General features: G+C 43.9%; 1 protein-coding gene across 1 annotated transcript; it reads right to left on the bottom strand.

The window, feature by feature from the left end:
* Positions 1 to 2,151: 2,151 nt before the first annotated feature.
* On the bottom strand, positions 2,152 to 11,594 carry LOC117507559. Its single transcript, XM_034167422.1, is given in 4 exon segments — positions 2,152 to 4,385; positions 4,388 to 4,719; positions 11,159 to 11,402; positions 11,405 to 11,594. Coding segments are annotated over 4 exon segments (2,892 nt in total). The 3' UTR covers positions 2,152 to 2,259.
* Between the last annotated feature and the right edge of the window lie 6,440 nt (positions 11,595 to 18,034).

The following is an 18,034-nucleotide window of genomic DNA, read 5'->3' as shown; positions in this document are numbered from 1 at the left end:
ACAATTCACAAAATGAACATACAGGAAATGTTGCTGGTGCACAGGAAGGTTGGAGCCACATCTCAAATAGACAAAAGAAAAAAGCAGAATCAAGCATCAGAAAGACAAATGCAGTGTAATTTGTCAGCATTAAGCAACAAGAAAAACAGAAGAAATACTAAGGTGATCGTTGGCCACTAGCCCCAAGTTTCACTAAAAGATCCAGAATTTAGATAAAGTTGAGGCTGCGGTCTGCTCCATTTCCTAATAAAATGAATTAAAAGAATTAAAAGCATAGTAATATACTATGCCAATATGCTAGCCATATGAAAGTGTGTCTTAAGTCTGGACTTGAAAGTCTCTACAGAATCTGACTGTTTTATTGACACAGGGAAATCATTCCATAGAACAGGGGCAGGATAAGAGAAAGCTCTGTGACCCACAGACTTTTTATTCACCCTAGAGACACAAAGTAGTGCTGCACCTTGAGAACGCAAAGCCCGGGCTAGTACGTAGGGTTTAATTAGGTCAGCTAGGTAGGGAGGTGCCAGTCTGTGAACAATTTTATAGGCTAGTAGCAGAACCTTAAAATCTGGTCTCGATCGACGGAGGCAAGGGACTACCTAATATGCGCTCCTACTATTGGGCAGCAAATATTCGTTCTCTCGCCTTTTGGTATAAATACAATCTTCGATCTGATGGCCCAGAATGGTTAACAGTTGAGCTGAACTCAGTCCAAAACATGTCACTCTCTGCGTTGCTTGGTGCCACACTTAATTATCCAATACCCAAACAAATAAAAAATCCGGTAGTATGCTCCGCTCTGAAGGTGTGGACTCAGTTTAGGAGGGCATTTATATTAGTTTTGCTGAAATTTCCATGCTCAGCCCTGTTGCATCCAATCCCCTTTTTACCCCATCTCAGTGTGATACCTCCTTCATGGACTGGCATAAAAAGGGCATCATTTCACTCTCACATCTATTCAAGGACAGCAGTTTTCCTTCTTTTGACGAACTCTCTGAGAAATTCCACTTGCCCAAAACGCACTTTTTTCGTTACCTACAGGTCAGAGATTTTATGCGATGTACCTTATGCTTTCCCAGTAAACCGGGTGCTAATCCAATTGACACATTTCTCTACTTTAATCCAACCTTGAATGGCGCACTCTCTAAACTGTACCGGAACATTATCGCACTTTCGCGTTTGACACTAGACAGGACCAGAAAGGTGTGGGAACAGGACCTAGGATGTTCGATATCCGCTGACTGCTGGCACTTGATCCTAAACTCGATTCATAAACCGTCACTGTGTGCAAGACACTGCCTAATGCAATTCAAAGTGGTTCATAGAGCTCACAGATCTAAGTCTGAATTAGCTAGCATATATCCTGACGTTACCCCCACCTGTGTCAAATGTAAATTAGGTGATGCCACCCTCTTCCAGATGTATTGGTTGTGCCCCCACTTACAAATCTTTTGGAGTGAGATTTTTCACACTCTTTCAAATATCCTGAAGCATGAACTCTATCCAAATCCTATGATGGCTTTATTTGGTACCTTTGGGCCTGACGACCCCCAACTGACTTCTGCGGAGTGCCACATAGTCTCCCTGTCCCTCCTTTTGGCCAGGTGGGCCATTCTGTTTAGGTGGAGGGAGGCGACCTCGCCCATACACACTCAATGGCTGAGGGACATTATGCGCTGTCTTGCTCTAGAAAAGATGCTTTTTTCATTGAAAGGCACTGAGGGCAAATTCTATAAGACTTGGGGATCCTTTCTGACCTACTTTCACGACTCGCATGTGTTGTAAAATACGACTTTGGAATGGGCCCCTGACATTTGAGTAACTCAAGTTCTGAAGATCGTCAAGCCTGCTGACTACTGTGTGTGCCTTAGCTGTGTTTCTTTGTGGGGCAGGTTCAATGTTCTACCTCTATCTTGATATGATTAAGAGGAGTCGTTATACGTTCCTACACAGGTGTTTGCATAATATATGGGAGGGTAGATCATTTAACTGTACTTTCCATACTGGTACCTGCCTAATACCAGGATGTTATGTTCTGTTGTTGTTGCTATTGTTATTATATTTGTAATATACAGTTCCAAGGTGCAACTGCTGCTTTTTTTTGTGTGTATGTACATATATATATTCATATTATTATTCAAAATACACCTCATGGATGCACTGGGACGCATCATCAGTGATGTATCCTGAGGTCATCGGGTGTTTCAGGTCTTGCAACATCATACACCCTCACCCAGGCGACCCAGCCGGGGGTGATCAAGCCCCGACTTGCGTCCCAGTAGCAGCCCACGGATCGGCCCTCTTCATCCAAAGCCACCTGGTGGCCTTTTCGGCGGCTTCGCTTGTGGACTTGATGGCCCTCTTCTTTGCCGCTCCTACGATGCCCAGGCGGCTGAGGACCTTGCACAGAGACCGCCCTGCAAATCCCCTGCAGCCTACCTCTATGGGCTCGTAGACCGTCTTCCAGCCTCCCTCCCTGCACTCCTCCACCAGTTCCTGGTACTTAGCCCTCTTCCTCTCATTGGCCTTCTTGATGTTTTCTTCCCAGGGCACTGTCAACTCCAGTATGATCAGCTGTTTCGAAGACTGAGAGGTCATGATCATATCTGGGCGAAGGAATGTTGTTGCGATGTGCTGGGGGAACCTCAGGTGCCTACCCAGGTCGACCTGCAACTGCCAGTCAGCTGCTGTGTGGAGTAGTCCTGATGTCGCATGTTGGTTTGCTCTGGGTTTTTCTCCAGCTTTAACAAAGGAGATTGCCTTCTTTGGAGCATGATGGTTCTTGCTGGAGCTGATGGCTGAGGCTATGCTCTCAGCAACTGCCTTAAGCACCTGGTCATGGCACCAGCGATAGCGACCATCTGTCAGAGCCTTTGGGCAGCCACTGAGGAGGTGTTCTAAAGAGCCTCCACAAGAGCACAGCGGGCAGGAAGGTGTCTCACTTTCCCTCCACACATGGAGGTTCGCTGGACTTGGCAGAGCATCGTAGACAGCTTGCACCAGGAAGCGGACCCGCTGAAAATGTGGCTGCAAGATGTTTGTCCAGGTGATCCTGCGCTGTATTATGCTCTCCCACCTTGTCCATGCTCCCTGTTGCCGTAGTCCTACTGCCCTGCTCACCCGTTCTACCTCCACACCCGCTCTGACATCTTCCTGGATCAGGTGGTGCCTTTCCTTCCCACGGGCCTGGCTGATGAGGATCTTTGGGAAGTAACCCAAGCCTACTCTGCCTGTTGCCACAGTGCCCACCAATGCCTTCTGTTTTAGGCATGACTCTGCCAGCTCCACTGCTTCCCATGCCTTCCACTTCCTTCCTGTCCTCACCTCGATGCCAGCTGCTGACACTTTGCAGTCCTTTGAGTCCCTGTACTGTAGAACTTCTCTGGTGCGTGCCACCATGAACTCTTCTGTGAGACCACTGAGAGGAAGCTGCAGGATGTTACCCGTTCCGTACAGGGCAGCACTGGTAAGGCTGCGAGCAAGTCCCAGCCACTTTCGAAGAAAGCCACTGATCTTCCTCTCTAGGGACTCAACAGCTGTTATTGGGACTGCATAAATCAATAGGGGCCACAGGATGCGGGGCAAGATTGAATGCTGGTAGATCCAGGCTTTAAACCTACCAGGCAGGCCAGACTTGTCTACCTTGGTGAGCCAGGGTCCAAGTTCTAAGCTGGCCTTCTGGATGGCTGCTGAGTCCTTCAGGGTGGAGTCGAAGAGTTTCCCCAAGCTCTTCACGGGTTGCTCCGTGATGGTTGGGATGACAGTTCCTGAGATGGAAAAGCGGAACTTGTCACTCACCTTCCCCTTCTTCAGCACCATGGATCGTGATTTGGAGGGCTTAAAGCCAATCCTTGCCCAGGTGATGAGCTTTTCAAGCCCTTGCAGGATCCACCTGCACCCTGGGACTGACATGGTTGTTACAGTGAGGTCATCCATATAGGCTCTGATGGGGGGCTGTCGTACACCTGACTTGGTCAGGGGCCCTCTGCATTCCACCTCAGCTGACTTGACCACCATGTTCATGGCTAGGGAGAAGAGGACAACAGAGATGGTGCAGCCTGTAATTATCCCTTTCCCATTGCGATGCCAGTCCGATGTCTCTGACCCAGAAGTAACTCTCATCCTGAAGTTATTGTAATAATCCAGGATGAGGTCCTTGATCTTAATGGGAACATGGTGGAGGTGGAGAGCGAGCTCAACCAGGTTGTGTGGTATGGACCCGTAGGCGTTGGCCAGGTCCAAACACAACACAGCTAGGTCGCCTTTGTTCTCATGGGCCTCTCTGATGAGTTGCGTAATGACCCCAGTGTGTTCCAAGCAGCCAGGAGCAGAGATCCCTCCCTTCTGTACTGATGGGTCAATATAACTGTTCTTGAGGAGGACTCAGTCAGTCTTCGTGAGACGATGCTAAAAAACACCTTCCCTTCCACGCTCAGCAGTGAGATGGATCGAAACTGACTGATGTCTCGTGAGTTCTCCTCTTTGGGGATCCAAACTCCCTCAGCATGCCTCCACTGGTCGGCCACTTTCCCCCTTCTCCAAATCACCTTCAGGATCCTCCACAGGTGCCGTAGAAGCTCCGGGCAGCGCTTGTAGACCAGATAAGGAATTCCACTGGGGCCTGGTGCTGACACAGAGCGGGCCGCCTTGACGACCTCTTCAGCCTCCTTCAGGCTTGGCTTCTTCAGGTTGAACTCCGTTGTTGGGGGATCTGGGCTGATGTGTTGTGTGGGCCGCTGAAGAGGAGGTACTGCTGGCCCACCACCAGAGGGCACCCTGCCTGAAGTGCGGGCTTCAGGCACAACAGGGCGCAGCCGCCTCACATGAGCAGCCGGGAGTGACAGCTGTCTCTCATCACCACCTGACAGCTGTCACTCATCACCACCTCATCATCATCTTCTCCATAAAAGCCGGGCAGCGACTCCACCTCCCTGCCGAGATATCTTCTAGCCAAGAAGGTAATCAGCTCAGCCGTTTATGAGTCATACGCATACAGTTTTTGCTTCTGTACTTTTTGCAGTCGTTCCTGTGAGTGCTTGCAGCTGGAGGCTGGGTTTGTGGTACATGGAGGGCTGACGTCTTCGCTCCCCAAGCCAAACTTGATAAGTACTCACAAATACTGCACGTGCCGAGTTTCTGGATTGGAGGTGGAGGTTTTCCCTCCGTGTGAAACTACAGACTGTTTTGCTGACTGTTTGCTGGGTGTGTGGTCACACCCACCCTTGATTGTTTCTTGTTGTGTGTTGGGGGGGGTTTGGCTGGCCAAGATACTGTTTGTGTGTTTTGTGTATACTTCGGGTGGTTTGTGGGCGGCGTGTCTGAGGCTGTGATGATGGATGAAGCATCTCTCACCCTCCACTGTCATGCCAACCCCATGCACCTGATGAGCAGTTCATGTGCAGATCTAGAGGACTACCAGCTGAAGAGGATGCGCCTGATGAGCAGTTCACGTGTAGAGCTAAAGGACTACCAGCTGAAGTGGATGCACCTGATGAGCAGTTCACGTGTAGAGCTAAAGGACTACCAGCTGAAGTGGATGCACCTGATGAGCAGTTCACTTGCAGAGCTAAAGGACTACCAGCTGAAGTGGATATCCTGATCAGCAGTTCACGTGCAGTTCCAAAGGACTTCCAGCTGAAGTAGATATCCTAATAATGTACTACATTTAAGCCATGACTGCTCTCTGTAAGGTGCTGGGGACTCAACCTTGTTGCCGCTGTGAGACGGTCGTTTGTCCAACACTGTGACGCCGAGGATCGCTCCAGGTTTGACGCACCATGCCTGTTGAGGAGATGGGTGAGGGACACGCTCCATCAGCACACCTCAGAGGTAACTAAGGTTTTAATGACTGAGTAATTAACAGTAGTAATTTGGCGTCTTGCACGCAGCAATATTTGAGCTACTCTGATAGTTGTGTAAATTCGCTCTTCACAGCCGTGGTGTGCGGATTGATGGTCCTCCACAGGCTGTGAGAGCTGTCTCTTTAATTTGAGTCTGAAGTAGAACCTGACTGTGTTTGCTGATGGTGTGAACCCTAAACAGTATTTGTGTAAACAGTGACTTACCTCACCTCTCGTCCTTAACAGGCGCTGTCCGATTCATTAACCACCTGGGGGGTGCCGGCGGGAATTTCTGGGTCCAGAACTGCCGGGCTCCAATCCCTTGGGCGCTAGGAAGAGTGTGTCGTCCTCCACCCTGCCAGACCGTTAATTCACTTTTTGTTTATACTTAGCACTTGTAAAATAAATCTGTTTTCTGGAACCGCTCTCTGTTTATTTATTTTTTTTCTTTTTAATATTTATTTCATTCATTTAAAAGAAAAACAGAAAAAGCAAAAAACAAAAGCACCACAATACCAGAATGAAAAGGAGCAGAAAGAAGAACAAGTCTTATGATTTCTGCCCCTTTTAACAATACAATCTTTCAATATACAGCATCATAGTCAACATTATTTAACAGATTGCATTTCTTTAACTTGTCACATACCACTGACCCATTTCATAATTATGACCATTAATTAATAGATTACATCACTGACAGGTTATATTTAAACTTAAGACACTCCAAACATTATTAACAGTTTACTTTTTTTTTTTTTTTACTTTCTTGCAGCCCACTGACTTACTTCATAGTTTCATACTTACTTAATACATCTAATTTAATATGTTTTTTAAATAATTTAAGTTACCTTAATTCTTTAATTTCTTATTAAGATTGTTCCATAATTTGACACCATTTACTGCAATACTCCTTTCCTTTACTTTGGTTCTAAATCTTGTTTTTTAAAGACTTCTATTCCTTTCAATTTATAACTACTTACTCTTTTTTCAAACATATTTTGAATGTTTGTTGGTAAAGTATTTTTATTAACTTGGTACATCGTTTGTAATATTTTCAAATCAACTAAATCATGAAATTTAAGTACCCTATACTTAATAAACAATGGATTAGATGGATCTCTAAAACCACTGTTACTAATCACTTTTAAAGCTCTTTTCTGCAAAATAAATAAAGGTTGTATATAGGTTGTATATGTTGATCCCCAGATTTCTACACAGTAAGTTAAATATGGGACAATCAATGAATTGTACAATGTTAATAAACCATAACTATTTAATGAATATTTTACTTTATGCAAAACAGCAATGGCTTTCGCTATTTTTCCTTTTATGTAATTTATGTGTGACTTCCATGTAAGATCTTCATCAATCATGACTCCTAAAAATTTCATTTCTTTTACCCTTTGTATATCCATTCCATCTATTTGTAATGACACATTATTTTCTTTCGCTCTATCATTAAACAATATGAAATTTGTCTTATTAATATTTAGTGACAATCTGTTTATATCAAACCAATGTTTAACTTTTTCCAACTCTGTATTTATCACTTGTGCTACTTCCTGTATATCTGATCCAGAGTAAAACAGCGTTGTATCATCAGCAAATAAAATGCTGCCAAGCACATTGGATACATTCACAAAATCATTGATATACAAAATAAACAGTTTGGGTCCAAGTACCGATCCTTGTGGTACTCCATAAATAATGTTACACAATTCTGATTTGGTATTATTTATCTGAACAAACTGTTTTCTATTTTCTAAGTAGCTTTTTACCCACTGATGTGCAACACCTCTTATTCCATATTGTTGTAACTTGTGGAGCAATCTTGAGTGGTCTATAACATCAAAAGCCTTTTTCAGGTCAATAAAAATACTTACAAAATAATCCTTATTATCTATTGTTGTTGATATTTTCTCTATTAGTTCCATAATTGCCATAGCTGTCGAATGTTTTGTTCTGAATCCATACTGAGCATTATTTAAAATATGATGTTTCTCAATAAATTTATCCAATCTTGTTACAAAAACTTTTTCCATAATTTTAGAAAACTGTGGAAGCAATGATACTGGCCTGTAATTAGAAAAATTATGTTTGTCTCCATTTTTATATAATGGGACTACCTTAGCAATTTTCATTTCATCTGGAAAAAACCCCAGTTGACAGAGACAGATTACAAATATAAGTAAATGGTTCAATAACAATTTCTATTATACTTTTTACAGTCATCATGTCTAAATCTTCATGGTCAGTTGATCTTTTGCTTACACAGTTTTTTATAATATTTCTTATTTCATCTTTTTCCACATTGTCCAGGAAAATACTATTGACCGTATTTACCAATGTACATAATTTATCTTCTATTATTGGTTTATTTCCCACCAGACTTGACCCTACATTTGAAAAATAATCATTAAACCCATTTGCAACGTCTTTTATATCATATATCTCTTTATTTTCCTTAACAAAGTAATTTGGAATAGTTTCTTTCGTTCCATCACTATCAATCACACTTTTTATAATTCCCCATGTTACCCTCATATTATCTTTACTCTTATTTAGTTTTTCACTGTAATAATCTTTTTTTTGTTTCCTAATTATTGTTAATAGTTTATTTTTATATTTTTTGTATTTATGTTCTGATTCCTTTGTTTGCAATTTTAAAAAGCACCTGTATAAATAGTTTTTCTTTGCACAAGCATTTTTTATTCCCTTTGTCAGCCATGGTTTATTTACTCTTTTCTTACTAATTTCAATTAATTTACAATTTTTATTGTATGATTTCATCAATATTTTCATAAATGAGTTATATGCTACATTAACATCACTGACATAAACTTCTTCCCAGTTTTGATTTTTAAGGTCATATTTTAATGCCTCTAAGGCTTTTACTGACTTATCTCTTTTAAAGTTTATATCATTTTTTTTGTTGTACCTATTTTTATATTTAAATATTGAAAAAATTGGTAAATGGTCGCTAATATCTGTCATGAAGATCCCATTCTTGATAATTTCATCTGTTCTGTTTGTAAATATATTATCAATTACCGTTGCACTTTGCAATGTAATTCTGGTTGGTTTTGTTATCAAGGGGAATAACCCCAAACTATACATTGTATTCACAAAATCACTTAATCTTTGGCAGCTGGAGCTTTCTATGTTAATATTAAAGTCCCCACACATAAAAAGCGTTTTGTTTTTAATTTGATGGAATAATTCAATTATTTTATCTGTAAATTTCACAACACAAGAATCTGGTGCTCTGTATACACAACTAATTAAAATATTCTTAGATGTTTCATGTACAAGTTCCACTGTTACAATTTCTATGACATCATTCATAATTGTCATTTCTTCAACAATTGTACACATCAGATCTGTTTTTGTATACAGAGCAATACCACCGCCTTTTTTATATCTTCTGTTTACAAAATACAGCTCATATCCCTCCATTTGAACTTCATCCATGAGATCATCTTTAAGCCAAGATTCAGTGATTGCAACAATACTAAATCTATTTTTAAACTGATTTAAATAATCTTTTATTTGTGACATTTTACAATACAAGCTTCGACTGTTTATATGTATGAGTGACAGGGTATCTTCTGCAATTTTTTCACTATTCAGCTGTTCTACCGTATAATACTCACAACCAATCGTTTTTAAGTCAAATATACTTTCATCAATATTAGTGTCTATGTCATATATTTTATCCTCTGTTTCCATGTTTGATCTGATTTTTTTGTTGGTCCAATTACCAACAGATGTTATATTTGATTGTCTATTCAGGTCTGTATTTCGTAAGGTCCTCCATGTTTTTGATTTGTATACCGTTTGTTCCTTCTTTCACTCTAATCCACACCCTACAATTCCAGACCCATGTAGCAACAATATGTTTCTGTTTTCTTAGTAGTCTTGCTTCCCTAGCAATATCTGCATTTTTTTTGTTAGATGCTCATTTATATAGACACTCGTTCCTTTCAAATTCTTTGCCTGTCTTAATAACTCATATTTATATTTTCTGCTTGTAAATCGTATAACAATGTTAGATAGTTTATTTTTTCTATCTTTAGTTGGAATAGTATAACAGTCTGATATTGTGTCTTGATGGATGACAACACCTTTTTGATATAAAAAGTTTGTAACTTGTTGTTCCAATGATTGTCTTTCTTCAGGTGGTGCATCCTCCCCACTGGCTCCACCAGAATCCACCACCCTTGCATATGTCCGATGCCTTGTTTCTAGTCCAGATATTATAACGTCATCTTTTCTAGTAAATTGTTCAAGTTCATCTACACGTTGCTCAAGTTTCTTAATGATCTTGTCCTTCTCTTTAACCAGATTTTGGAGTTCTTTAATTTCCACCATCAGTTTGTCTAGATTAGACATGTCTTTTGATATATGGTTTAATGAGGTCTTTATCTCCTCTATATCTTCCTCGAGTTTATCTGTTTTCCTGGGTGGTGCCATGCCGACTGTCGTGGCTCAGTATGGCCACTATTGATTACAAAAACAATTCTCACCAGTAGCCTCCACCACCACAGGTCCGGTAGCCGCACCCCAACCCTCCCCGTTGCTAACCTCGTTCACAGCCGCCCCAGCCACGGTCGTAGCCGCCGCCAGCCCTGGATGTAGCCGCTGCTAGCCGCGGATGTAGCCGACGCCTCTGGCCTGGATGTATCGCCGCCACCGATGCCTCGGGCCTGAATGAACCGCCTCCACCGATGCCTCCGCTGCTAGCCTCGGACGTAGCCGCTGTTAACCTCGGATGTAGCCGACGCCTCGGGCCTGGATGTATCGCCGCCACCGATGCCTCGGCCTGGATGAACCGCCTCCACCGATGCCTCCGCCGCCAGCCACGGATGTAGCCGCTGCTAGCCTCGGATGTAGCCGCTGCTAGCCTCGAACGTAGCCGCTGCTAGCCTCGGACGTAGCACTGGGTCCCTGTCAGACGCAGGTTCGCTCCTCAACCCGCGTCCTTACATAACAGTTTCTGCTTCCTTCCAGCAGTACCAGATCCGACAGCCGGAGACGGTGATCACCTGGGGACTCGGGACTTGGCGGCTCCAGTATTCTCCGGGTTCGGTGGCGGTGGAAATCGTGTGGGTGCCGGCTCCTCTCTGGACGGAGGTCTTCTATCCTCGAGCCTGCCCACACGTCACCTTGTATATTTTGATTGTAACCCAAATTCTATGTTTATCTGTATTCTCGTTGTGCACATTTCACAACAGTAAAGTGTTGCATTTTGGCTCATCTATTGTCCGTTCATTTACGCCCCCTGTTGTGGGTCCGTGTCCTTACACTTTCCCAACATGATGAGAGCTTTGTTGGGCTCTAGTTCCAGGTCTCTCAGAGGGTCGCTCACAGTGTCCTGGAGGAAGTGGTTTACTTGCTCTATAGTGCACTCAAGCCGGCCACTGCACTTGTCCCCTAGCAGTTGTTTGGTAAGGCCAAAGGGGTTTGCGATGAAAGCTGCTCGCTTCCTTGCCCTCTCCCTCCCCCGTCTCCGGTGCCACTCTGCTCTGCGAAGAGTCATCAGCTTCTTGCGTAGGATGTTTTCAGTTCCACTAAGGGTTGCTTCTCCTCCTCAGTTGCAGCCTTGTACTGCTTCTTGAGGGTACAAAGCTCCTGGCGCAGATGATGTATCCGGGTGGCCCTTCGGCTCATTGTGTAGGAAATGGGTTTTGATTTTCCTTTGTCCACCTGCCCAAATCTTACTGAGGCATAGCTGATGATGATGGTGGTCATGATGTGAGTCGGCTGTCCGCGTCTCCTTTGGCTGTGGCCTGGATGATGTTTGACACATCCTCGTCAAACTGCTGCCACTCGCTCCTCTTGCTGGCTGCGGGCCACTTAATCCGCTGCTGTGGACTTACTCTGCTGGGATTGAGAGTCTGAGGTACGTGGAGGGACTGTCGCTTTGGGAAATTTAATAAAAAGATTTTGAAAACAAAATCTTATCTCACTGAGACAGGAAGCCAGTGAAGAGACGCCAAAATGGGTGTAATGTGGTCAAACTTTCTGCTTCATGTCAAAAGTCTGGCAGCAGCATTTTGAACCAATTGGAGAGCCCCAATGCTGGACTGCGGTAAACCAGAAAATAGAATATTGCAGTAGTCCAATCTAGAAGAGACAAATGCATGAATCAGGGTCCCAACATCAGCCATAGACAGGATGGGACGAATCTTCGCTATATTTCTCAGGTGGAAGAAAGCACTTCTCGTAATATCTCTAATGTGGAGGCCAATGGACAACGTAGGATCAAAAATTACCCCAAGGTTCCTCACTTTGTCAGTGTGATGTATGACACATGAGCCTAAGCTAAGCATTAACTGGTCCCATCTCATCCCAGAGCAGACTGAAGTGGTCAGAGGTGTAATATATAGTGCGTCTGCTGATGTGACAGAAAAAGAAATTTTGGAAAATATCAGTGGAGGAGAAGTCGTTGAAGTGAAGCATTTCAAAGCCCGTGAAGGGGGCAATCTTAGTACCCCAGTTCTGCTAACATTTAAAGGGAATTCTCCCAGTGAGAGTGTTTATTGGCTATCTGTCATATCCAGTTAGGGTCTATGTAAGACCCCCGCTGAGGTGCTTTAATTGCCAGCGATTTGGCTACATGGCAGCTGCTTTTAGAGGTGACAGAAGATGTGCAAAATGTGGGGGAAGCCATGATATCTCAAACTGTGAAGGTCTTGCTCCTAAATGCAGCAACTGTGGGGGAAGTCATATGGCGTCATCTAAAGTGTGTAATCATTTCATAAAAGCTAAGCAAGTTCAAGAGGTCAAGGAGCAACACAAAATCTCATACGCTGATGTTGTAAAGAGGGTGGAAGGAGGGGTCTGTCCCGCTGCTGCAGCTGGCTGTGCTGGGAATGAACCATTACTGCACCATACGTCCCCAGCCGTACCAGAACCCCAGAACTGTCTTGTGGTCCATAAGGAGGTTTTCCTGGCCTTTATGGTTGATATAATACTGTATATGGAGCTAGAGAGAAAAGGTCAAAATCTGATATTATCAAGTTTGTAACTGAGGCTGCCAACAGATTCTTGGGGCTCAAAAACTTTGCTCCCCAGACACTGCATGAGTTCATGAGGACGAATCGGATGAGCTTAGTTGAAAGGGAAGTGGAAATGGAAGGAGATGATGTAGAAGATGGTGCCTTTTTGATGCGTTTCAATGATGTTGCTTAATCTCATTCTTATGGTTTGTATTTTGACGCCTCACTGCAAATGGACAGGAATTCAAGAAATTGATTAGGGACTGTCAGTCAAAGCCGGATTTTATTTGTGTCCAAGAAACATGGCTCAAGCCTAACCTTGATTTTGTTATTCCAGGTTATGTGTGCCTCCGTAAGGACAGACCAGATAGGATTGGTGGTGGATGTGCCACATTTATCAGAACAGTTTTCCAGTACAAATGCTGTGAGTGGGAGGGGTTGTTTGAGTGCAGATAATTGAAATTTGGTCTAATGGTGGTTGGTTGCCTTTGGTTAATTGTTACAATCCATGTAAACCTTTGATTTTAGCAGAACTTGAGAATATTTTTAGCAGAACTTGTTCATCTGTGGTTTGGGTGGGGGATTTTAATGCCCACAACCCATTGTGGGGAAGTCAGGAAAAGGACTCAAACGGGGCTGTAATTGAAGATTTTCTTGAGGTTGCAAACTTAGTAATTATGAACACGAGTGCATCGACTCGATTAGACATTCATTCAGGAAAACGATCATGTCTGGATCTTGCGTTTACTTCCCCAAGGCTGGCACGGATAGGGAGCTAGGAAGTGTTGGAGGACTCACTGGGAAGTGACCACTTTCCTGTCCTCAGCCGGTTCAGTAGGTCAGTGCCAGTGGATCTTGAGGAAAGAATTGCCAGGTTTAATTTTTCACTGGCTAACTGGGCTGGATTCAGTGAGGGTACAGCAGCAGGTATAGAAGGAATTGATAGTGATGGTTCACTGGATGAATTGTGATTTCCTAACAACAATGATTATGAAGGTGGCATCTGAAACAATTCCCTATAGGAAAAATTTTGGAAACTGTGCTATTGTTCCCTGGTGGAACACGGAGTGTGATAGGGAAGTGAGTAGAAGAAAACAGGCTTTTTGCTAGGGTGCGGAAATACCCCACACTGGAAAATGTTGTTGACTTTAAGCGGTGTATGGCAAGGAAAACAATAAAAGCAGAAAAGAAAAAATACTGGAGACAGTTTTGTAGCACCCTTGGTTCAGACACACCTGTTCAGCAGTTGTGGAGCAGGATGCACCGGATGTCAGGAAAATATGTTAGCTCAGCCATGCCAATTCTTAGTGACGGGCAAAAGAAAGCGCTTAATTGTAAAGAGAAGGCAGACGTGTGTTAAGACCTTTCAGGATGTTCATCACTCAAGGTATCTAGGAGAAGACATGCTTAGGCTGAGGGAGGAGCACTATCGATTCAGTGGCAGTATTAGAAAGAGACATTAGGAGAGCTATTATAAATAAGGAGGCTGTACTTGCTATTTTTCTTAAATATAGAAAAAGCTTATGATAGTATGTGGAGGAAAGGATTACTTTTAAAACTACATGATGCAGGGGTCCGTGGGAGGCAGTTTTATTGGATTAAGAATTTTCTTAGTGGTCAATCAATTCAGGTAAGGGTGGGAAGTGTGCTTTCAGAGCCAGCAGAAATAGATAACGGTACTACGCAAGGGGCGGTTATAAGTCCCGTCTTATTTAATGTTATGATTAATGGTATCTTTGAAAATGTTAATAGTAGGTTTGGCAAATCTCTCTTTGCTGATGATGGCGCCCCCTGGAGGAGTGGGAGGAATTTTAACTATGTGTTTTCTCAAACACAGAAAGCCTCGGACCAAGTTGTGCAGTGGGCAAATATGTGGGGGCTCAAGTTGTCCACTGAAAAAAGTTAATTTATGATTTTTGGGTTAAAAAGAAAGATTCCATCCGAGAGCCTCTGCATGTACGGCTCATCGATCGAAAAGGTTAAAGTTTTCAAATTTTTAGGGTTGTGGTTTGATGGAAAGCTGATCTGGAAAACACATATAGGGAAAGTAACTAACAAGTAAATGGTAAATGGACTGCATTTATATAGCGCTTTTCCATCTGCATCAGACGCTCAAAGCACTGATGCAAGTGTGAGAAGGTACTTAACGTCATGAGAAGTCTGTCAGACAGTGGATGGGGAGCAGAGAGATGCACATTATTGCAAATTTCTAGGGCCATGATTAGGCCCATTTTGGATTATGGGTGTGTAGTTTTTGGGAGTGCTTTCAAAACAGTGTTGTGCCCTCTGGACCGTGTCCAAGCCAAAGCCTCAAGAGTCTGTTGTGGGGCCTTTAGGACTACATCTGTTCCAGCTTTGCTTGTGGAAATGAGAGAAGAGAGCCCTCTATGGTTAAGAAGGGAAAAACTAGGGGTGCATTATTGGGTTAGGGTTGCTGGGTTCAGCAGTAGCTTAGCAGCTAAATGTCTCCTGGATGAGTGTGGAGAGTTCAGCAGGAAGCAGGAAAAAGCAGGATTTTAGCCATATTATGAAGGTACCAGGAAATATGGGGCTTCAAAAGGACACAGTCGTGGGGTTAATGTGGCCTTCAGTGCCATTCTGGCGCCTGCCTGAGCCCGAGGTAAATGTTGAGCCGATGGGCATGGATAAAGGAGCTGCTGCTTGGCACCTTGAAGTGTACTTAAGTGAGCAGGAGGATTCTATTCTAATTTATACTGATGGGTCTAAAGAGGGACAATCACAAAAAACTGGCTTCAGGATGTTCAAGTTAGGCAGAGTGTGCGTGTGACTGATAATCTTTCTGTCTTCTCTGGTGAACTTCTTGCAATCTTGTGGGCGGTGTGGTGGATAGAAGGGCATAGGCCCACACACTCTTATTATCCTCTCTGATTCTGCAGCTGCATTGTTGGCCCTTAGACACAGGACATCTGAGGCGCGCCCAGACTTACTGTTCTAGATTTTGTGCTGTCTCCAACAAATTGAGAACAGGGACTCTAGTGTCCTGTTTGTTTGGGTCCCTGGGCATTCTGGTGTTGTAGGAAATGAGATAGCTGATGCATGGGCCAAAGAATGACTTTGCAGAGACACTGCTGACCTTCACCTTGCATTGCGGAAGCACAAATGTTATATTATATGCAGCAGGTATCTCCAAAATCAGTGGCAGGAAGAATGGGAGGGGGAGCACAGGGGTCAGCCGTCAGTTCAGGTCAGTAGGCAGCTCCATGCTTCTTGTCATAGGGATGAGGTTGTCTTTACTAGAATGAGACTGGGGCACTGTGGCCTTTCAGCGTGTTTGTTTAGGATGGGTAAACATGCTGATGGATTGTGTGAGTGTGGTAGCCCTGAAACGGTTATTCACGTGTTGTTGTCATGCAGCAAATACAGCAGAGAAAGGCAGCACCTTTTTATGGAACTGGCTGATCTTGGACTGACCACATTTTCCTTTAAGTCCCTTTTTTTGTATCATGCGAACTCTGAAGAAATCAGGAGTTCTACAATTCATTTTCTCCGCCTAACTGGCGCTTACTCAAGAATATAGTGTAACATTGGCATCATAACAGAGGAGGGCGACATTGCGCACCCCAGCATATAGCCTGCCGGAACTCCATTAGAAGAAGAAGAAGAAGAAGGGAGGGGGGAAAACCTTTATCTTAGAAATGAAGGGTGAGTTGCCAGAGCTCAGTCAGAGAGATACAGCTCCAGTAGTTGGCTGGCCAGCGGTTCCTACTTGGCTACTCCCTCAAGTGGAAGTGGACTGGACTGTGAAAGATCGCCTTAAAGGGGAGGGGGGAATATGTCCTGTAACTGTGGTGAGGGAGGCTATGCAGAACAATTGGGATGGGTATCTGCAATTGTTTACTGATGGGTCCGTTGACCCCACTAGCCGGAGAGGGGGATTTGGGATTTTTATTCCTGCTCTGTCTCTGAGTCTTGGCAGACGACTTCCTGATGGAGTAGGAGTATTTACAGCTGAAATTTTGGCTATGGTGTGGGCTCTTGAATGGGTGGAAGAAGTGAGAGCGGAGAGGGTTGTCATCTGCTCTGACTCAGCTGCTGTATTGCAGTCCTTGGAGTCGGCCTCTTCCCGGTGTAGGCCTGATCTGGTGGTTGAGGTGCTGACTGCTTTGCTCAGAGTGGAGAAGGGAGGGTCAGCTGTGTGCTTCATGTGGGTCCCGGCACATGTGGGGGTTAGGGGTAATGAAATTGTGGATCACGTTGCAAAGAATGCTTTAAGACATGACACTGTAGATCTTGAGGTGGCTCATAGCAGCTCTGAACATAAAGCCATGATTAAAAAAGTAGTGTGGGCTCAATGGCAGAAGGATTGGGACAATGGAAATAAGGGTAGACATTTTTATAGTGTGCAGAAGTCTGTTTTTGGTGACTGCCCAACCCGGGGGAATAACAGAAGGGAGCAAGTACTGTTAACAAGACTGAGGTTGGGACACTGTGGATTGGCGGCTGACCTATGTCTAATTGGTAAACACCACAATGGCTTTTGTGAAACCTGCACAAAGAAAGAGACTATCCCTCATGCTCTGATGGAGTGTAAAAGATTTTCTGAGCAGAGGAGAGTTCTTTTCTCACATCTTTTTGATCTTGGGTTTGAGTCTGTTTCTATTAAAGTGCTGCTTGATCCGTCTGCACGTCAGCAAGAGGTCTACAAAGCCCTGATGGATTTTGTGTTTAGCTCTGGCTTGCAGCATAGTCTGTGAGTAGAGTGTAGTAGTCATGGTCTGCCAGTGAAAGGCAGCAATGCGCTGACTGGCGCGCAGCCTGCCGGAAATCCATAAGAAGAAGAAGAACAAGAAGAACTGTTTCCTGTTGGCGGTCGAGTCTAAAGCTAGTTAGCTGTACACGCTGGAGACGCTTCTCAGATCACAGATCAGACTTCACTCACTGAATTATACACGACTGCGTAGTGTATAATTCAGTGACTTCACTCTGTGATCCTCGAATATGTTTTTTGAAGAGCTCCGGAAGCACAAAGGTCGACAGTAAACCGGTAAAAGAAGAAAAAGCGAAGTTAGCGCGAAAAGGGGAACAGCTGAGAATGTTGTTGAAACAGCAAAGACATCGCAGAGCAGCAAGAAGAAACGAGTGGATTAAAGAAGAGAAGAAACTAGTCAACGTGCTGGATGCTGTTTTCAAGCCTGAAGTTCGCTGATCCAGAGCAGGTTTGTCCAAATC

Source organism: Thalassophryne amazonica, chromosome 3 (genome assembly GCF_902500255.1).
Source record: "Thalassophryne amazonica chromosome 3, fThaAma1.1, whole genome shotgun sequence".
In the NCBI taxonomy this organism is placed as follows: Eukaryota; Metazoa; Chordata; class Actinopteri; order Batrachoidiformes; family Batrachoididae; genus Thalassophryne; species Thalassophryne amazonica.
Note: the sequence above shows the minus strand (reverse complement) of the source record. Positions and strands in the feature narration are given on the sequence as shown.